The sequence below is a fragment of the Aythya fuligula genome, chromosome 2 (genome assembly GCF_009819795.1).
Source record: "Aythya fuligula isolate bAytFul2 chromosome 2, bAytFul2.pri, whole genome shotgun sequence".
NCBI lineage: Eukaryota > Metazoa > Chordata > Aves > Anseriformes > Anatidae > Aythya > Aythya fuligula.
The window spans coordinates 23,999,832-24,022,737 of record NC_045560.1 but is presented as its reverse complement, the minus strand read 5'-3'; the positions used below and the strand labels follow the sequence as shown (position 1 = coordinate 24,022,737).

At 37.5% G+C, this 22,906-nt stretch overlaps 1 protein-coding gene across 6 annotated transcripts in view; it reads right to left on the bottom strand.

Annotated features, from left to right (window-relative positions):
- CDK14 (cyclin dependent kinase 14) overlaps positions 1-22,906 on the bottom strand; it is a 328,926-nt gene that overhangs the window by 190,317 nt on the left and 115,703 nt on the right. For all 6 annotated transcript variants that reach the window (XM_032181404.1, XM_032181407.1, XM_032181405.1 and 3 more), the window contains one exon: positions 1,111-1,205. In XM_032181404.1, the coding sequence (XP_032037295.1) occupies positions 1,111-1,205 (95 nt within the window). The remainder of the gene's footprint in view (positions 1-1,110; positions 1,206-22,906) is intronic.

Sequence of the window (22,906 nt, the reverse complement as noted above, 5' to 3'; positions counted from 1 at the left end):
AGACAGGCTGAATGGATTCTCCAGACAAGAAGTTCTGTGCACTATCATGTAAAAATTTAGGCGTGCTCTCAAAAAACACACTCAAAAAAAAAATCCATCTGTCTGAAGCAGGGACATGCTAAGAGTAAATAGAATATTTCCTACTTTAAAAACCAAACTAGTAATTGCTGTACTTTATAAATGGCTGCTTTTGGAGGCTGGACTCGATGACCTTGAGGTCTCTTCCAACCTAGAAAATTCTGTGTGATATTCTGTGTGATAAATGTGGAGCCTTACTGACTGCAACACAATAACAGATATTACACTGAAAAGCCAACCTTCTCTAAAGCCATTTGTTTCTTTTAAATTACATGTTCTTGGACCCATCTGTGAAAACTGCGAGGTTGATTGTGATACTTTATTGCATAATTCCACAGATAAATGCTGAAGTACTTCTACATAAATACCATATGTTTGTCTTAGGAAAACTAAAAAGATTAATTAGGAGTTCAAGCCCAAGACTTTGCAAAGTAATATTCTGAACACAATTAGATCATTATGCTGTATACTGTGTAAATTGAAGTTTTAATTAGTAGTTAAAATAATGAGTCATGGCAAAAAAAAAAAAAATTATCCAAAAATTCTGAATTGCATGTCAGACTTTTTTCTTTACTTACATTTCTTATAAAGAGACACCACACATAAGCCAGTCACAACAAAAGCCATTTAAATTTGTCACATGCTTCTGATAAAGGATCTACCTGTTAAGAATTTTATTTTTTTCTTCTTACCTACGTTATCCTCACCTATTTTAAAATTGTCCATACCACATCTGTAAAGAAAATATTCTAATAAACAAACTGTACCTAGGAAGCAGAGTAATGAACCAATGTGAAGGTCCCTACAGAGTCCTACCAGCCACTTCTCTAGCTCTGACCCAGGTCTAGTCCAGCCTGCCTTCTACTATTAGCACACTCCATTATAAAGCATCATCTCACATAGCTTCCACACTTCTAAAGAAAGTAGAGGGTTGTTTTGGTCTGATCCATAGATCACTGATGGTAAAGTGAACTTTTCCATAGAATTCAATGCAATCTGGAATATACACAGAACATTAATTACTTTACTCACCACATATTCAAATACAAGTGTCAAGGTCTCCTTGGTGTGAATGATGTCATGAAGCAGCACAATGTTTGCATGTTTCAGTCCTTTCAAAAGAGAAGCTGTAAAGCAAGACATACATGTTATCTTAAAAAGGATCAAAATGTTTTACATTAATTAGCTTTTTTTTTTTTTTTTTTTTTGGTGACTTGGATGATTATTTGACACCTGGGTTTCACAACCTGACAACCAAGAGTTGTATTTCATCTTCTACGTATATGGGCTTCTATTCAGTGCATTTGAAAAGCATGTGTTCCTATTCAGTGTTTTTTTCTCCATCGAACGGTGTGACCAGCAGGGCTAGGGAGGTGATCGTCCCCCTGTACTCAGCTCTGGTGAGGCCGCACCTCGAGTACTGTGTTCAGTTTTGGGCCCCTCGCTATAAGAAGGACATGGAGGTGCTTGAGCGGGTGCAGAGAAGGGCGACAAAGCTGGTGAGGGGCCTGGAGAACAAGTCCTACGAGGAGCGGCTGAGGGAGCTGGGATTGTTCAGCCTGGAGAAGAGGAGGCTCAGGGGCGACCTTATCGCTCTTTATAGGTACCTCAAGGGAGGCTGTAGCGAGGTGGGGGTTGGCCTGTTCTCCCACGTGCCTGGTGACAGGACGAGGGGGAATGGGCTTAAGTTGAGCCAGGGGAGTTTTAGGTTAGATGTTAGGAAGAACTTCTTCACTGAAAGGGTTGTGAGGCACTGGAACAGGCTGCCCAGGGAAGTGGTGGAGTCACCATCCCTGGAGGTCTTTAAAAGACGTTTAGATGTAGAGCTTAGGGAAATGGTTTAGTGGGGAGTGTTAGCGTTAGGTCAGAGGTTGGACTCGATGACCTTGAGGTCTCTTCCAACCTAGAAAATTCTGTGATTCTGTGATTCTGTGATCTTGCTGGTTAAACTCAGCCTCCCCTAGAGGCAAAAATGAGCTGCGGCTACTGATGTCTTCCTTAGCAGCCTCCTCTAGGTGAATCAGTCGTTAACTTCAGATCAACCAAACACCAAGTTTGCTTCTATACTCAAATATCATGCTTTTGTCTCAAATAAAAGTCATGTGTTTCTTTTTTCAAAACATCCTAACACAATAAAGCTGACTTCTAACCGAATTCTAAATCTACCCTGTGAATGTAATTTTAAACAGTAATTTCCCTTTCTCATAAGAACAAAACATAGTTTGATGGAATCACTTCTGTTAGCTCACGAGAATAAGTAAATGGTGATTTCTCAGCACATATTTTTTTCTTTAATAGCATCAGCTCATGTTTTCAACCGACTGACAAAGATTTACCTGGTGAATTTCTAGATGATCTCCTTCACTAAATTTCTCTTGCATCAGAATGCATATTTAATGTTAATGCTAATTAATAATTAATTAACAATGTGGAACATACTAATATTAATAATAATTACTAATATTAATACTAATTAATATTAATACTAATATTAATACTAATTAATATTAATACTAATATTAATAATAACATTACTAATATAATATTAATAATAATTAATAATGTGGAACATACTAATGTTCCACAAGTATGGAATATTTCAGCAATATATGCTGAAAAGCCATGTGCTGTTACCAACGTCATTCCCCCCACTGATGGCTTGTCACCTCCTGCATATATCTGAGCAGGACTATCACTCACAACAGCAAAGTAAATAATAGATACAAAGACATGCAAATGAGTGGCATATTTCAGAAGTGAATTACACGGAACTTTCTTCTGTCACCCTTCTTCTTTTGTCAAAGAAAATAATGAATACCAAATGGCACCCCCAACCTCTAAGACAGCGTGTCTCTCTCCACTAATGTGCAAAAGGGAAGTTAAGGAGCTTCCACAACACAATTACCCTTTGCTATCCTATTGAAGGTGCTCCATCAGACTGAGGTAACCCCAGGGGTCATCTAGCTTTGAATTAGGGTAAGTACATATCATATCTCATAATGTTTTTTAAGAGATCTGACAGGCTGATATCACTTGAGGAAACAACACAATGGCAACAGAAATCTGACTTGATCAGTGTTTCTCTACAAGCAAAAATCCAAAGGGAGGTTACAGTAGGCGGAAAGTAGATAGCAAAGGGAAAGAAAGAAAGAAAGAAAGAAAAAAAAAAAAAAAGTATGCAGCAGATTCAAAGCAATATCCTGATCACAGATTTCCAAACCTGCAGACGAGGCCCATGACCAGGATTAAGGTAACTCTTCAGCCTGGCTGAAGATGTGAGCAGAAATGCTTCAGATGAGTTTGCTTTGGGTTGCACTCCACAGCTCAGCACAAAGGAATCTTTCCTGTGCTTTGAATATATTGCTACTGAGCTGTAAATTTCCTATTGCAATTATTATTGTCATTTTTAAACACTTCATCAGTACATCCTTAGTCATTATTAGCATTCCACAAATACAATAGAAGCTCCCAGTTCCCCCTCCCACCCCCCAGAAAAAAAGACATGCAATTTTCACATGATCCTCACATTAGGATTTGGAGATTTTCTTGAAGCAAAAGCTCAGAGAGATTTGAATTATTATTTTTTTAATGACAACTGTGAAAAAATGCTACTGAAAGAGGTATGGATACAGATAATTAGAGCAATTAGTCCAAAAGAAACCCTCTATCACAAATGAAGACTTTTAACCAGGGGGGAACCTGAGCAGAGTTCACTTGCAGTAACTGAGCTTTTACGAATTCTTTCTTCAAGTCTTGTCATCAAATGACCCTACATGCAGATAGGTTGTTATACACAAAGCTGTCTTAGCAGAGCCTGTCAAACCATACCATAATAGTATTTATGACCTATGTCAGCTTTTGCTGCTCAGTCCATCACCTCGGGCTTCTAATTCCTCTAGCTGGCCATTACTATGTTACTAAGATCTGTATATGGGTCATTAAAGCTTAAACAGTACATTGAAAGCAGCCTACCCTGAGGCCTTTGCAAATATTCTTTCCTATTCAGTCCCCTCCCCCTATTTTGCCTTTTATTTATTTTCTCTAATAACCAATTCTTCCCTTTTATAGCCTCAGTATTCAGTATCTGCTATATACCACAAGAACTACTGAACACCACCTGCGGGTTTGGATTCCTGACTTCTCCCTTAGTCCGATCAAAATACAGTAAATAATACAGCACAGAAAGCAAAATCGTAATTGCACTAATTTACAACGTGATAGCAATAGCAATTTCATTGTAAATTTCCATTGTGACAAGTCAGTCCATTGTACCTGGTGGCAGTAACAGAATTATCTCCATGTACACATCTATCAGGATTACTACTGGAATGATCACCTGTCTTCATGAAAATGCTGACTTGTTGCTTAAAAAAAGGAAAAAAGAAATAAAGAATAAAAGAAAGAAATCTGTCTGAAATAAGAAAGCTGTTTCTTTTTCCATGAATTAGTTTAAAAACAAAATGGAATACCAACTGAAGATGCTTTGGTGTTTTTTTCAGAAACATCCTACTTCAGAACAAATGTCTAATACAATACTTGATTGGGCAACTTTTTGCTGGATGGGGACAGAACTTCGGATATACTCCACTAATTCAAAGACCAAACCCAGAAAGTCACATTGAAGAGAATGAAAAGCAGTCCAGAGTATCTATCGGCATCACTCTGAGACAAATCTGACTTCAACTTTGAAGCTACCAGTGCAGCTGCCACTGGAGATTCACGAGAATTCAGGTGCTGCTCTGCCTGATGTTACTCCTGGAACAAAACATTCTCCCACAGAAAGCCAGCTCAATCCAGTGGTTATCACCCACAGATTTCACACAAAGATGTTTACTTTTAAGACAGAAAGAGTAAAACATGGGTGGAGAAGCATTACAAATCACACACGTGGGAACAATATACTAGTACTCTCTGTATCCTTAGCTCATATTCTTAAAAACAGAATTATATAATGCTACTTTGATACTGCTGGCATTCATTTTCTACCCTCTGTATTAAATGTAAGATAAACAGATGGCAACATTTTTAATTCATTTCCCCAAAGAGTTTTGAGGAAGCACAGTAGCACATGATGCAAAAAAAGCTTTTTTAAAACACTTTGGACAAAACATTGTATGAGTTTGAATGGACAGGTTCTTCTGTCACACATTTTTGTATGTTCTCTTACAGTAAATTCAGGCAATAAAGAACAGGGTAGAGTAATTAGCAACATACTTCAATAATTAATGATATACAAGATGATCGTTTCTGAAACTTGTACAGAAGTTCATGACCTGAGCCACTAAAAGTACCAACACTCAGCACTTCTCCATCAAGGGCTAATAACTGTATTTGCATACCTAAAGGAAACACATTGTATTTGCCTGAATAACCATCACTGATTTATCCTCCCAACAAGGGGATGCTCTCATCTATTATGAACTCCTGGCACGCTGCCTTATTGCCTGTGTTGGTCAAGGAGCTTTTTGCTGTTCCCAGATGATCTGGTTCCTAAAGTATGCTCCCTCCACAAGCAAGCCAATCCAGATGGACAGCAGCCAACTCTTACCCAAAACCTGAGTAGCATCAGTAAATCAGTGTTTCGCTCCCCACAGGGGTTAGAGCATCAGCTCAAGCCTGGCACTCCATTAACAAAACTTTGCAGCTTTTAGATTAGTCCTGACTTACCTGTAGAAGGTTTGGAGAGCAGGCAAGGATCAGCATAGCTCTCTTTGAAAACTGCTATTCCAACATGCCCATAATGTAGCATTTCAAAGCTGTATGCCAAATTCAACAGAAGTAGCTATTACTAACAACTTCCAAGCCTCATGCAGGAAGAAGAACATTTCACCAGTGACACTAACAAAGATGGTACTTTCAGACATGGGGAGTACGGTGAGCTAGAGCGTTAATTATGGTATTTGGATCATCCTAGCACAATTAATTCATTCTTGCAATTCCTGGCTATCATCTTGTTCTCACGCTGTGAAAAATCGCAAGTCTCCACTGCAGACCTAGGTAAAAGAATCTCTCAATATTTCCACATCGTCTGGTATTTCAGTGGCCTTAAAACTTTTCACAACATTAACAGAAGAGCTCAACTCTCATGCTGCTCATATTTACCTTCATGTACAAATGCTGCTGATACTCTCTCACATTACTTATTATATCAGAAGGCTGTGATACTCACACTATTCTTCCACAAATTATAACCATGAAAATGCTTGCTTTGCTCAGTATTTGTGGTGTCCTATGGGGCTACCATGCAGCAGTGCTCACCATCTTGTCCAGCTCCCATGCTACTTCTTACACGCACTGCTCATCCTTTCTCACTAGCCTTATTATTACTCTCGGGGGACATTTCTCATTAGGAGAGTTTTACTCTTGAAGACGGCACATCATGGCAGTTTGCACCTCTCTAGTATTGTTTACATAACAGTGGCATCTTTGCTGCCCTGTTTAATTTCTGAGGCACCATATCATGCAGGTTCTAGTCAATAATACAAATTTGTGAGAGCAAGTAAATTGTTGTGTTTCAGAGCCAAACAAGATATCTGCAAAACTCTGTGGCTTGTCATATTCTGCAGACACAACGGTGTTCTCTGACAGAGTGCCAACTTCTTCTCATAAACAGTTGGGTTCAGTCTCTTAATTCTGAGCTCTCCTGGAAAGACATTTTTAGTGAGAAAACATTTGTAGCTTTTTGCTCATCAAGTCTTCAAAACAAATATACCCAAATGTGCCTTACTGCACAAACTATAGAAGTTTGCTTCCCTTCCCAGTAACTTATGTTTCCATCTACACATCTTTTACAGTATTATTTTTTTAAATTTGGCCTAGAAGCATAATGTCCCTTATGCTTCCCACACAGAGGGACTTTTTGTGTGCAAAAAGTTACTTTAAATTATAGTACAAGGACAGGAATTCGGCAGTCTTTGTTGGTTTTGCAGAAATAAATGTGCTGAAATTTCCTCCTCAGAAATGCAGTCCCCAAATCTACACTTTGCTATTTTCAAGTTCACTCATCTGAGATAATTTACTAAGAGCAAATAGATGTATTTTCCTACAACCATGACATGACAAAATTCAATTCATTGAAACCGTACATCCCAGCTAAGACCACACTGACCACAGACTACCCATGTACTCACCACAGGATACATTCTGCAAAGTGATCATTAGTTGTAATCCCAAGTAATTGATTTCAGAGCTGCACACCAATAAATGCACAGAATTAGACAGCTTCCACGTGAGCACAATGCAATAAAGGCATACAGATTACAGTCCTGCTTTGATGGATTTCTAGGAAGAAATTTCTTAACAAATTTCAAAAGAAGCTGTGAGCTACAGGAAGAGCAAAAGCATAAGCAACAAACCTTTCCAACTGGTTATGATGTAGGCTTAGGTGAATTACCTTCTTTATAGCCAATTCCAACTTCATGACAGTCTCTGCCAGATTTAGCAAATGTCCCTTATTCCCTTCTTCTAGTTTTCATTAAGTAAAAAAAAAAAATAAAGACTGTTTGGTCTGCTTGGATCACATTAGCTGCATCTACCTCCTCAGGCTGCAATTCAGTCTGACACATGAGTGGGCTGAACTTTTATCCTAGTACATTTTATTTGTGAAATTTCAACTTGCTGCTCTCCTACTTCAAAGTGCTGTATATTATTTAATCGAGAAATACAGAAAAAGAGCATGTGTAAAAACAGAGGCATCTTTAGAGGATCTTCTCACTACAGCTGTAGTCGCCTAAGCAATAGGCAAGTCTCAAATGTGATGAAACCTCTTTGGCTATTGACCTGTAACAACGCATTGGAAAGGCTGATCAAATAAGCTCAGAAAAGCACTACAAAATATTATTCTAACAGATACACAGAAGACTGCTGCCATATGAAATGAGCATCTCTTTCATTATTTTCTAGATACAAATTTACGCATTGTATATTGTTCCCAATGTTCTTTAGACACAAGTGCAGATGGAGGTTAAAAATAATGAGACATTATCCAATTAAAGCCAGACTATGGAAAAAGACTGTAATATGCTACTCATATCTTGGCGGAGCCAGTTGTATCTTGCCTTCATTGTCCATTTCAGTATTCAAGAGGAGGAAACTGTGTAAACCAAAAATATGTCAGTGTATATAGAAAAAACACCACAACGTAGGCAAGCATGGGAGAGCAAGTGTCTATTGCCTTTTTATACACACATACCATGACTGCTGTAGAAGCACAACCTACTAATAAAACTATCACTGTTTTATTATAAGCTATTGTTATTAGCCTTGGTGTTTTGCTGAATTTCAGACAGATTTCATACAAAAATCAATATTTTAGTATAATTTCTTTGGAAGTTTTCAATGTAAACAGTTCCCTGAGGGGGGAAAACCTCTAATGGAGTCAATACTTGAAAACTGGAAATACTCTGGCTTTTAAAAGAGAAATACACATTTTGGCATCTCCATGCAAACACTCTAAAATTGGTCTAGTGATAAGCTTTTGAAATCTCCTCTTTGGGTCAGACTGACTCTAGGTACCTGCTTCTGTAAGCTGTGCAGCTGACAGCATTCAACTATGCAATGGCCTGATTTGAACACACAGAAAAATGTTAAGAGCATGACTGTAGGAGAAGGAGGAGTAAGATTTTGGAAAAGATCCCTGATTGTTAAGGGATAGAAGACAAGCTACCTGGACTCTGAGATGGACTGTGAATGACAGGGGGTGATACTGGGACACACAACCAGGAGACCCAGAGTACCTCAGCAATGACACTGGAGCTAAGAACCAGCAGAGTGAAAGGCACAAGAAAAGGGGAGGCTGTATGAGGGGTTATAATCCACAGTGGAAACTAGGACTGCAGTGTACAGAGAAACAAAAGTCAGAGGACAACTGAACAGCCTATGCAGGCAAACGAAAGGGAGAGTGCGTACACAGGACAGAAAATTTACAGAACATAGAGCATGGAATGGACGAGCATCGGTGCTTAGGGGGAAGTAAACAAGACTGTGCAGACACTAGCACATATTCTCCATTTAAGCCCATATCATAATGCAAGATTCCCATAGATTACCAACCTGCAGCTTTCAGCAGGAATCAATGGAAACACCTGACAGTTTTCTTCATTTCCATCTAATTTCAGGCAATAGATAACAGCAACCTATCACAGCTACCAGCTGTTGTTTCAGTTCAAACAGGACACATCTGTACAAGATCTATAGCTTTCAAAAATGCTATATGAAATGGGAGTATAGACACAACATCACAAAATGAAATATGGATTTCCATTTGCTTTTTCAAAAGGTTAGAAAATTACATAAACAGAAATCTGAATTAAAATAAGCCACCCCAAGCTGAGAAAAAAACATGTATATTGTGGTTTCTGTATACTGGCTACTATGAGATAAGCTAGAGTAGGAGCTTTCAGCAGACAGCTGCTTCATTAGCTATCTTGTATTTATCTTGCACTTTGACAACTTTAAGTTCACAGTCTAATTTATCCTGCAGTGACTGATTTGTGGGCTTGTACAGAATCACAGAATGGTTGGAGGCTAGAAGAGACCTCTGGAGGTCATCTGGTCCAACCCCCCTGCTAAAGCAAGGTCACCTAAAGCCACTACTTGTTCTCAGCTCCTTTCCTTTTTTTTTTTTTTTCTTCCCCTCCCACATACAGGATCAAGTGTGAAGTTGATCCAGCAACATGTCCAGCTTCAGTGGAAGGTTCAATGTTCGCTGCAGGACTTCTTCCATCCACTAAAGAAGCTGAAAAGTCCACAAGGATGAAGTCAGAACACAATCATCCTGACCTTTATTTACCTTTACCTCCACCTTTGGTTGAACATCACATTGAGTCACTCAAGCTGAGACCATCACCATGGTCCTTATTTTCCAGACATGTCAGCTTCAAATCTTCATTCATGATCATCAGAACCAAGAAGTGGAGGCAATTACTACAGAATGCCAAGCAATGCTGTTATTATGCAATGCTATGCAAGTACTTTGAAAGTCAGTGAACATCTCAAAATCACCATTTAAAAGAACTCTCAACAAACAGGATGCTGGGAAGATGAACAAGTATTTGCTAACTAGTCAGAGCACAGTGATAAGTGGTCTAGAAAATCACAAAACCATCTGTGTTTTAGTAATGCACAGTAGGTGCATATAGCTAGAGCCACACATCAAGAACACAATTAAATTAATCGTTCATCATCTGACACAGGCAGAGATCACACAGCAGGAGCAAATATGGTGCTATTGTGTAATTAAAGAATAGTGCTGTACAAACAGAGGGAGAGTGACCAAATTAAGTTTTCACAGATAAACTTAATTCCTACAACTTCTGAATGATTGACTTTGTAGTTGTTATAAAGATCTGCTGCTATACAATACACCTGTAATTTTAGTATTACACATTCTAATTAACTGAGTACCAATACTGAAATTCATGCACTGCTGAAGTCAATGTGAGCTTTGTTACTCATTCTTCCCAATGAAGAGTACAAGAAATCACTTAACTGTATATACCCAAAATGAACTATTATTATTTTTTTAAGAAAGATAGAAGATGGGAGATAGGAGTCCTATGGAAGTATTTAATTGCATTGATGTGAAACCTAGTTGCCCACCAGCATATTTTATCCACTACTAACAAATGATGAATGCTACAGAAAAACTATTTGTTAAAAAAAAAAAAAAATGCTTTTGCTATATTTCTCAGTGGGGCATTTCCTCCAGCAAAAACACAGCACAAAAAGAAGAAAGAATTCCTTTTGTCAGCATACACTTTAGGCTGCAGGAAAAAAAAGGCTAGTGGCATATGTCTTGCAATTTTTCGAAAAGACAGCGAGACAGAAGACTTTAAAGAATCATGTCTATTTTCTTTTTCTGGGTGGGTGAGGCTCAACATGCCTCTTCACTTACAACTGGAAAATTACACTGGAATGAACATGGCATTACTTTGTCTCTTGTGGGATGATTTAAAGATTAAAGAAAAGCAGTAAGAAGCTAGAAAATACTTATTTTTACAAATATTTTAACAAACAGAATCAATCACAGTGAAGATAAGGCATACTGTTCTGCAACTGAAAGGAGAATAACATAGAGTGGGTATACGAAACGAACAAAGATTTCCTAATACAAATATTTCCTAATATAGTGAATGAAATCCAGTCAGCATAATTTACAATAAAAAGCAACTCCAAATAATAAACTGTGGGACTTTTAAGCATAATTACAATACGAATAATATCTGGAACATTTAAAAATATTTTTTAAGGACAGGAACTAGAGCACATCAAGGCTCTATCAGAAACTACTACAGAAATTACTAATTTTGCTGTACCACCAACAGCAAAGCATTTTGGTGCCAACACTGGTGGTCATCAACTTAGGAATCATACCATCTGAAAATACCACTTAAGCATTTTTTCACATCTAAAGGACCTATCAGCTTACAAAGAATTGATGTGCTGTCCTCCTTCAGTCTTTGTTCTGGATATTCTCTTCTCTCTCATCTCAAGAGTAATTGTCATTTACTCTTGCAATTCACAGCATCCACCATCAATTTAATTGAATTTAAGGTATAAGTGATTGGGAAGAAACAGAAAACCATGAACAGACCCACAGGACTTTTGTTTTATTCACACTGGAATACAACTGAATCTAAACCAGGAAGACTGCAAATTTTGCAAATTTACATTTAAAACCTTGTGGACAATGTTCAACTTTTTAAAGGACATAAAATCTCTTTAAGCAAAAGCTGGTAAGTACTGTATGTTACTTTAAAAAGCAGCTGGCCCTCAGAGGAAGCAAGAGAGGTGTTAGAACAGAAAAGAAGGGCTGAAGGAATGTCTCAGCTTCATAAAGCTGACAGCCACAGCTGATAGTGACAGGGTGATGAGAAAGTTAAGTGATGCTAACAAGACCTAGCTGAGGTAAGCTAGACATTTCTACCCTCCTTCTTTTGCCAAAAACATTCCCATAATTTTCAAGTATAGATTCTGATTTACTTACATGGATGCATGATACCAACCAAACTATGGATCTAAATCCATATTGGAAGTCATTCTGAGCAACCACATAATTAAAACACACCCAAGAAATGTGAGAAAATACATTAAGAAATCTGCCAGAGTAACCCATTAACACCACAGGTGGTAAGAAATTATATATCTTTTTTAAAAGGCCAACTCAACAACCAACAGCTTGTCTGTCTACTACATGCAGATATAAAACATCGCTTCCCAGTCCTCTTGAAAACGTACTCAGTTCTTCCATCCTGTTGTGTCATGCATCAATTATAATTATGGCAATTTACTGTTTGCTTTTCCAGATAAGATTCTTTTTATAGAATCGTAGTAATTAACGATGACAGTAGCAAAACTGATAGCACTGCCTCTTAAAGTACCAGTACCTGTAAGACAACACTATTACCTTGCCAAACTTTAATCAAATGTCCTGATCTTTTACAGTTTGTGTCTAGCAGTGTTTGTTCCAGTCAAAACAGGTCATTCTTTTCCAAAAAAGGACTCGAGAACAAAAGCGCTCTTTAACGATGGTGACCTTTTCTTCAAACAGTTCTCAGATCTCATGCATTGAAAGGCGGCCTTCAAAAGCTACACTTCAGGTCAAGGACATGCTTTTTCTTGTTTCTTGAAAATCTGTCCAGTCTGTCAAAGTTTATATCTGGTCAGTGGAAAATTCTACTTCAAAGCTGCACTTTAACAGCTAAAATCTCCTGAAGAATCCACCCTCCCTGAGCACACTTAAACATTCAGACATTTGGCAGAAGCAAAAGAATTTTGAGCCAACAAGTCTGGAATCAAATGTCAGCTATAGAGGGGACCATGTTAGCAATAAAACTTCTTTGACAGTTCCCCCAAAATAACAAACCCAAACCTGTTCTTGGATGAACATGTTTCCAAGTCCCTTGCTTCATTTCTGCTCCCCTCTCACTTTTTATCACTGATAATGACAAAAAGGCTGGGAACTGCTGTCCCTGTCCAAGAAGAATCCCCATCACAATCCTACAGGCTCCTGGCTGAGGTCACTGACTCTTTCTATCCTCCAATTACACCTAGTGCTTTTTTGAATGGCTTCTATAATTTGCATTTTTCCAGACCTATTGTTTTAGCAGTAATCTTTCTCTTCCTGCAATTCTCATACCACTGTCCATTCTTAACCACCAGCTTTTGACATCATTTTTCTCCCAGTTCTCCTCTCTATCACTGCCCAGCTCCGGACAGCGCTAAGCATCGCAATGAGGCAGCCTTCCTCTTCCAGGCTGCTACAGCACAGCAGAGAGGGGACCAAGGAGGGTAAAGTGAAGACTGGAGGGAAAACAGGAAAAAAACCAGCATGGATAATTCATACAGAGTTTTTAACTCTGTCAATATCAGTAAAGAAAAAAAAAAAAAAAAAAGTGGGTGGATTTTTTGACACTTCTGCAATGAAATATGCCACTTGAAAAGTCCCCTCGTGAAACTGACTGAAGTTCCATCCACAAGCTCAGGAGAAGAAAACAAACCAAAAACCTAGTGTTTAGGTCTAGGTCCATCATCCCACAGAGTACATGTTCCCTGAGATAAACACAATTTTTAAATGGGTCTCTTAATTTTTCCTAGTTGTTATTGTGGCTGAACACAAAAGTGACCTGCTAACCAAAAACACGAGGCATGAAGATCTTCTAGCTGAATCTAGAAGACCTACAATATGCTTAGACCACTGCATTCTTCTGTAACTCCATTTTCAGTTAGAAGGACTAAAGCAAATAAAATACTAATAGCTTGTGTGACTGAATCAATAGGCGTAACTATAACTGATGAGCTCCCCTTTATTGACAAAACTCAAGTGAGGAAGAAATGAAATTTTAGCTTCTAATCCAATTTGATCAAACACAGATTGAACTAGATCATCCAGTGTACCGATATATAGCCAAAATTGGAGCTAAGCATCTTCTTACAAATCTATCAGTACGGCATGGTCAAAGACAAGACCCTTATCCTCCTACCAACTGAGCCCAAAAAGTATTCAACACAGACACGAAGCTCCTCAATGCTTTGCAATGGCACAACAGATTTTGAATGTTTCTGATCTAACAAAATATTATGCATATAAGACCAAGGTCCAGGAATATTTGAAGCACTTTCTGAAACTTTGGAAGTCTCTGGAACACATGTTGCTTTAAGCTTGCTCTTGAAGCAAGTTTATTTGAAACAGGATTTTGAGATACCACACAAGGTCAAACACATTCTTAGCCTACACTGCTACAGTGAGAACGCCTTAATATGCAAGAAAACACAGCTCAAGCAGTATTATTGAGTCCTTGCAGCTCTTTGCTAGTCATTTGCTGCTCATCACCTCCTGTGAGTAAATCAAAGAATGACTTCAACAAAGCCACCAAATTTTCAGGGCCAAGTCCCTCCGTCAAGGGAACACAGTCTAATCTGAAAAAATTCACAGGAATTAGGACAGAAACAAGTACCAATATATGCTAATTAATTTCTTTATCAGCATGGCTAATTAGTGTGTATGCTACTTCAGGCACTTCTTAACAATAAACTCATCTCTGAAGGAACTTACTAAATGAGGAATACCAAAGCCCTTTTCCAACACATGCCAGAAAGTTTTGGCTAAAAACCAAGAACTGATTACATCCAAAAGTCTAAGAGCACATTCCAGTTCAGACATGCACATTAAAACAGTGGCAGCCAAAGTGCTAACACTTGCAATGCTAAACATCCTCCCTAAATTCCCACCTCGGTTCAATATTTCAAGCAGGACCAACCCCATGAAAGCAGAACAAAAATATTCCCCAACAGAAAAAGGAAAGATCAGTCGATGGAACAGGCATGGGAACACCACTCATTTATATCTAATTAGAGCTCAGCAACCCAGTGATGACAGATCACAGACTTCAGCAGGCCCATCAAAATGCCTCTCCCCCAGCTGGCTAGGATGCGTATATATGACAACTCGATAACATTCGAAACAAACAGGCAAGATCTCCACAGATAAACAAACCTGGTCTGAAGCAGTAAAACACATTTCTTTCCCAAAGCTCTGTGTGACTGCAATAAGCTACCTGCAAAATGTTAAGAACTACCACTTATTTGAGAAGAAATTACAGCTGGGAACCTGTACCTTGAAGGTATCTTTAACCTTAACATCACAATGAGTGCTACACAGTATAGTAACTGGTGGTGTCATTGCCATGAGTAAGTGTGTGATTATCTGAGGGTTTATTTTCAATATTTTGTCAGGCTTTAATAAGTACTGTTAATAAAACCTTGTTCTTTGGTATAGTTTGGCTTTCATTTAATTCAAGGAACTTTTAGGAACTTGTTTACATAATTCTCAAAGATGTTGATTTGTAATTCTGTCACTGATTTTACAAGGTTAATGACCGCTGTAATCAAACAAATGAATGAGAAACTGAAGTACTTTAATTTTATGCACTTCAGTCAGCCATAAAAACAGCATACTCTGCAGAGAACTTGGGCATATGAAATATGAAACATGGAGGGGAAAATAAACACCTTTTTGGTGACAACTTTAGAAGAATGTACAGAAAACAACTAACTCCTATTCATGACAAGCCATGTTACACTTAGAATCAGAAGCATTTTAAAACCTAAAATCCTAAAACCAGAGATTAAGGCAATCCCCTAGATACATCTGAGAATACTACATATAATACTACATGGGTATAATTTCAAATTTTTTAAGGGGGGGGGGGGAAAGGGGAGGAATAAAAGCTCATATTGTGATAATGAAGGCTCAGAACTATAGTTTATCTTTTTAGGAGCATGTCTATTATCCAAGATATTATTCATTTAATTTGGACCTCACTTTTTTTTTTTTTTTTTTTTTTTTTTTAGTTTAAACCTCAAGCTTTCAATAACTTTATTTTCAAAAATAAAAATAAAAAAAATAAAAAATGAATTTAATTAGAGCTAAATAGCAATGATAATGGAAGATTCAAGTCCTTTACTCTAAAAATATATATATAGTCTTAATCAATCTGTCTAAAAGAAAACCAATTAAAACTTGAAAATGCCACAAAACTTGTTAAAAGTTGCATATCACTTCATATCTTACCTTCATGATTTTTTTAATTCAGTTAGTTGACATCCATTAGCAAGTAAAAGGCTGGATGTCATCTTACTCCTTTTGAAGGTCAAATAATCTGAAGTTGCAGTAATTATATCTCAAATTTGTTTGTGGAACTAAAAGTTTGGATCTCTAAACTTCATGGAAGAACTTGATTTACCAGAAACAGAAGTTTGTTCTAGAGAAAGGAAGGGAGGGAGGAAATTTATTTTATTTTATTTTATTTTATTTTATTTTATTTTATTTTTAAGGTCTGGAGGTTTCCTTCTACTTCAAGGAGGTTAGAAGTTGCTTCACACTCTTGAACTCTGATTGGGAGCTATTTACATTCAAAGAAATGAATTATTTGAATGTGACATTCTAATTTCTGTCCACAGCCATAAAAAAGGATGGAGGACATAAATGCATGGGCTCATGGGGAGATGGGAAGGTTATTAATGCAACTCATAAACCTCTTGGACCACTGGCCAGAAATCTGACAGAAAGGTGTTAAGAAAGTCGCAAACCCATTATCCACAGGCATATACTCTTACAGGTTATTTAGTTTGACCTCCTCAATAGAAGGAGCAATTTTCAAGCTCATAAATTTTTACTGAGCATATTTTTAGAAAGACATCTATCCTCTTGCAACAAGCCAGGCATAAAAGTGCCCCATCCACGTTTGGTAGAATAGAAAGTTCATCTAATCCCACCACTAATCTAATACCTTGACCAAAGCCTGTTTAATCAGACTTTGAATAGAGAATATACATTGCTCCAAAATCTTTTCTTTGGCATTTATACAGATATGTGCTTATTTGTGCAAGGAAGGCTGAGAGACAGTGGCATACAGACACACATCAATACCTATCACTTGAATTTTACTTGTGAACTGCTGCTACAAGCCTTAGTTTCTCCACTGACAAGCAAAATAATTCATTTTTGATTATGCAAATAGTCCTCTGCTTTGTGAATAGGGCCTCGAGTGATTCAAATGTTAATTCTGCTAGAAGTCTTGATGCAAAGCCAGCATTTCAACCATGTCAGTTTTATAACCAGGACTTTCTGACAAACACAGAATTGCAAATTGAAAAATATCTTGTAGGATCACAAGCACATTGAGATAAAGTAACATGGAAAAGTGTGAAAGTTCTTAACAAGATTTTGTTAATGGGTCTACGACCTGCTGGGTTTGCATTAAGTTACACGTCCCTTCAGTAACTGACAGTTTCCTAATGGCAGTAACGTAGCACCGCTATGCTGTGAAAAGCCAAACCGAAATAACAAAAGAGAGATTTTATCTTGTCCAGCGTTTCATGTGCTAAATGTTCAGGGTTCTTGTTTTCACATTTTTTAATAAAACCCTCACACAATCCAGTGTATGTTCTTATGAAAACATTCTTGTATTTAGCACATTTTGAGACTTCACAGCATACAAAAGAGCAACTGTATTGCTCCTGGATTCCAAACAAGTAGAGGGAAAGGAAGTGAGTGTGAGCTTTAGTTCGCTGTTTGAGGGTGAAATGTTCAAGAAGTTTTGTATATTATTTTTTCTTTAGGTATAAAAGTTCAGAAATATTTGGACCACATAAAAAGTGATCCATTTGAACTACATCCAAACTAGAACTTCAACATTGACCTAATGGTTTTTCTTTTTACTTTGAAAGTATTGTTTTATTTTATTTATTTCAGTCTGTTGTTATCAAAGTAACTTGGGTTACTTTGTCCTCTCAAATTTTAGGAGATATGAGGGAAGAGAGTATGTTTCCAGATGGAAGCCAGCCATACCAGCCCTGTTATCACCCTGTCTGTGCAACCAGCATGGAGGTACACCATTCCTGCCACCCTTGTGACCTTCTTGATTGCTTCTGCTCAGGGAAAAACAAATGATAAATGAGACTAAATAAAGCCCAAGGATATTTAATTACCTGACCTGTACAGCTAAGATGGGCTTTACAAACCTAAGTTTAATAGACAGTTTAATAGATGGAAAAGGGTGTTAGGAACCTTCCCTGTGAGGTTCTGAGCAAAAAAAGCTACATGCATAAGTTATCTCACATTGACAGTGCAAGTTTTGAGCATATTTTTAAGGTATTAACCCCTTCCTAACATCCCAAAGTAACAGGCAAAGAAAATTTGTCAGTACCACTTCATCATGCAAATCTGAACCAAGCTTCACCAAAGAAGGACAAACAGTCTGTATCATACCAGAACTGATAAAATCACCAAGTTCAGCTAGTATATCCTCATTTACAAGGCTTCCTCCATTCATTATGTTCTCATTTCTATTTTCACTTAGCTCCAGCTAAATCTGCTGGCAGCTGAGAAGCTGTTGAAGTTTGTGCCAAGTGGACCAGACCTTAAAAATTTGCAAACTACACAGTTACAGATTCCACAGCTGTAAAATAAATCCCACACTGATAGCTTCTAGACACCACTACCATGGCTTGTATTTTAATAAACGGGTCAGAAGTGGAAGGTCATGATATCCTATTACCAGTCTCTGAACCATGCAGATCCTCTTCATCTCAGAAAAAAAAAAAAAAGGAGTGGGGGTTAAATTATCAGCTTCTTTTTTTAATATTGCTTATTCAGGAGGAACATTCCCAAGTAAAATAATGTGGATATTCATTTTCATTGCTTTGAAGACGACAGTGAAGGTCAATTTCTAATTTTGTAATTCTGCTCTCTTCATATTGATTATGAAGCCCAAAAGCAGTAACTTTACCCTAGCTGCAAGTATAGATCCCTTTATGAAGCATGTATTTCAACTCCATATAATTCCTGAATGATAAATCTCCACAAGAACAACAACTAGAAAATTGAACTAAGATGTTTGCAACACAGTCTTCAGCTTATGGGAAAATATGAGGGAGGGAAAAGACTAGTGCTATCTCCCTGAGGCAGGGCCTGACCCAGCCACCTGAGCCTACAGAAAAAAAAAAAAAAAAGAAAAAAAGAAAAAAAAAAAAAAAAAAAAAAAGCAGCCTTTGAAGAAATGAGGAAAACAAAAACAAGGTAGAAAAAGATTTTTTCTCTCCTGTATAACTTCAATTTAAGATATATTTGCTAACACTTCTTCATTGTTTTGATTATAATTGATGTTTTTCTTCCCATAAGAAAGGGTTTTCATTGAGTATAGTGTCTGCTTCTGTATCTTGTGATAGTAGATCCAGGCTACTGAAAATATTTCCAAAGTATTTCAAAGTTTATAAGCAATTCATGATTACAGTCTTAAGCAAAGTATGGTGATCTAAATGGAATATTTTACCTTACTGGAATCGTTTATACTTCCCTGAATATCTGACATTTAAGGAAAAATTGAATAATTATCAGAAAATAAGGGAATAAAAGGCAGCAAGGCAAAAATACTGCAGTAGCCTTCTCCTCTCTCTTTCAGGCTTCCTGTCTTCTCAGTTAGCAAGCTTCTTCTGAAGGCATGACCCCACCATTTCATAATAAGTATCCTTCACCCTTTGATAGTGAGTGATTTATATAGATATTAAGACAAAATAGTGTCTTGTGTCTTGAAAGGGACTAATAACGGTGCTTAATTTCAGCAGCTGTTTATAAAGAAGTTAGAAATTTGCAATAAACTACTTAGGTTTTTCTTAAAAGAAAAAAACAAAAACAAAAACAAAAACAAATAGTTATGATGGAGACAAAAGCATTGAAAAGAAAGGTATGACTTGATTCAGAAGTTTGTTTTCATGTCTAAATAACCAGAACTGCTTTATAATTTCTGAATAAATGACTCACGTCAGAATAATAAGGACAATTCATTCTTGAACTTTCTGTGAAAAAAAAAAAAAAAAAAAAAAAAACGCTCTGATGTTCTGATAACTTCATGAATGAAGACTGTGGTCAGTAGCCAATTGTCTTAAACACAACTTTCTGATGGAAATGGATGTCTTTCATTGGAAAATTTTGTCTAGATTTGGATACACACCTAAATTACCTTAAACATTCAATGCATTGATCAAAGCCAGCACACAGCTCTTTACAAAGGATTTGGTTGTTTGGTGCATGGTGTTAATCAGCTTACTACGTCAGGTCTTAAAGACATACAAGAGACCTACATTCCTATCCATATATATAGTGATGTATTTCTCCTGAGGGAGAGGTTAAACACACCAGGAGAATACACAACCTTCTCATATCCGCATTTGCCCAAACTTGAAAACACTTCTGCTGAGATACAAAAGGCATCTACTAGTTTAATATTCACAAACAACTAAGGAGATAAATAAGGCTAACCGAACTGGTTCAAATGTGGAATTGCCGTCTTGCTCTGATACTTTTGAAATTCAGGACACAGCAGCAGAAAAATATACACAAAACACTCAAAGATCTTAACAAAGACAAATGTCTTTGTGCAGATTTAAAGTTACTTTAATCACAAGGCTAAACAGCACTGCTGCTGTGATTATTCCTTTCAGAAAAAGTTAACAAAGAAAAAACAGGCTGAAGAACTGGCTACGTTTAGGAGACATTTATTTGCTTCAACACCAGCTGGTATCACAGTCCTGTTTCACCAGGTGACCGTAGAAGGTATTGGCACTTGGAAGGCATCTCCCTGAGGGTCTCTAACCAATTGAAGCAGAGATTCCATCACTTGGTACCATTTCCATACATATTAACAACCAGCTCATATTTGCATCCCTTGTATAAATCACTCCAAATCACAGGGTAAAAGCCAATACTCTGAGTAGAATTAACTTGTGCTCTACATTTTATGGTGGTATTGTATGCTATAAAAAGAGGTTAAATTTGCATATAACATAAAAAGACTGACCCTCACCAACTTTCACTTAAACAAGAAAGCCATGAGGGCTGCACAAGGTGTGATTTATAGTTATGTGCTAGAGATAGTTGTATATAAAGAAAGGTTTGCCCCTCTCCATTTATCTGCCATATTCTGTATTTGTCACCTTTTTCTACCCTTTCTGTCATACAAGAACAGAAGACCGGGCAAATCTGTAAGGCAACAGTTCTAAATCACGCATAAAAGTTGGAAGAGAAGAAATTGACTTTCTGTGCAGAAGAAACTTTTGCTCAAAGCAGAATGCTCCAGCTGGGTCAAGGCAGAGAACCATGAAGCTCAGGTGAAGCCAGCACTGCAGGCAGATGGCCTTTCTGAGGAGAGTTAGGCAGATATTCAATGGCATCACTGAACTAAAGGATTTGTAACCTTCTAGTGCTGGAATTAGCAGGAGAGCCCTTATCCAACATCTTCCACGTGAATACTGACACACAGATATCTCCTTGAATGGAAGTAGGGCAGAGTACAAAAGGTCTACTAACTGATAACAGGCATTAGGGATCCAAGTGGTGAAGTGACGATATCAAAAATAATAATAATAATTCCTTAAAGTACTACCACATTCTTTTCTTTCTTGACCTGTGCCCAAGAAAGAAAGGCAGAAGAAGGTCACAGCTCGTACTTCAAAAGTACAGAATGAAGATGCAACTGATACAGCTGTGCTCAGCCTCAGCAGACTACAGATAAATTATGGGGAGACATACGATTACTCTGTGGTAGCTGGGTAATTTGGAATTTTCATTTGTACTTTTCAGAAAAGCATGACAGATTTCCCACATGATAGGAGTTTGTAAAAGGGTTTAATGTTTATATCACGATTCCCAAAAGGAAACATAATGATTTATATTGCATTTATGTAATTCCAGCTCTCCTGAAGGATTCATAATTGTGTGACACTAACATGTTACAAGGTAGAAGAAAAGGGAAAGGGGAAAAAAAAAAAAATGTTATGTTCAGCCAATGAATAGCAAGGAACAAAGAAAGAAGTAGGACAGACTTATTCAATCTCTACCACTTCTAAGCACCCTACAGACAGTAGCTTTCATTCAGTACACCAGAAAGGAGTAAGGAACACAGCACAATTTGGACATGCTGAAATGCCATGCAAAACAGCATTACCGTAACCACTTGCACTGTATCTGAATGGGACTGGCAAACTAACAGCTCTCCCACATTCGTCTGAGACGAGCAGAAGTTCACCTGTTTAAGCCAGTCAGTCCAACTGCTTTTTAAGAAAAGAAAATGAATATTGTCAGGGGGGAAAAGAAAAAAAAAAAGGCAAAAAAAATAGGTGCAAGTCAGGGCTAGAGAGATCAGCAGGGGGGAAAGTGGAATCAAGATGAATGCACTTGCTGCCTTGCAGAGGATTCAACATGTTTCTCTCACACCTAAGCAAATCCACACAAATTCGCGTGCAGAAAAAAGCACAAATGAAGCATGGTTAAAAATAGACTGTCCAGTCATAAAAGCTCAAAAAATTAAAGGTCACTTTTCTATCATCAAGGTTCAGTAAGAAAGAACATACACTTCCCTACAGCACTGAAATAGTATTTATTAATAAGTACTATACAAAAGTCTTGGGAATTTAAAAATCTGACTCCATTCCATGAGAAGGAACCCAGGAACACCCTTTTCCAAATGGATTGACATTTTTGAAGCTCAGATTATCTTTATTTGGAAATCTTGTATTCCTCTTTGAGGCAGTATAAACTGTGGGTAAGGCTGCAGGATGTCCGTAACACTCAGAGACCAGACAGAAAAATTATGATTTCTGTAGTTTCTTTCCCCTGAATACTTCTTGACCTTAAATATCCAGTGACAAAGTGTCCCAGAGGTTTTTGGCTTGTGCATTTTATTTTTAACAACAAAGAAAAACAAAGCTGTTATGACTACAAGCTGCAATGGCTTTGAGGGGACTTTACAGCTAATTGAGCTCTAGCTAT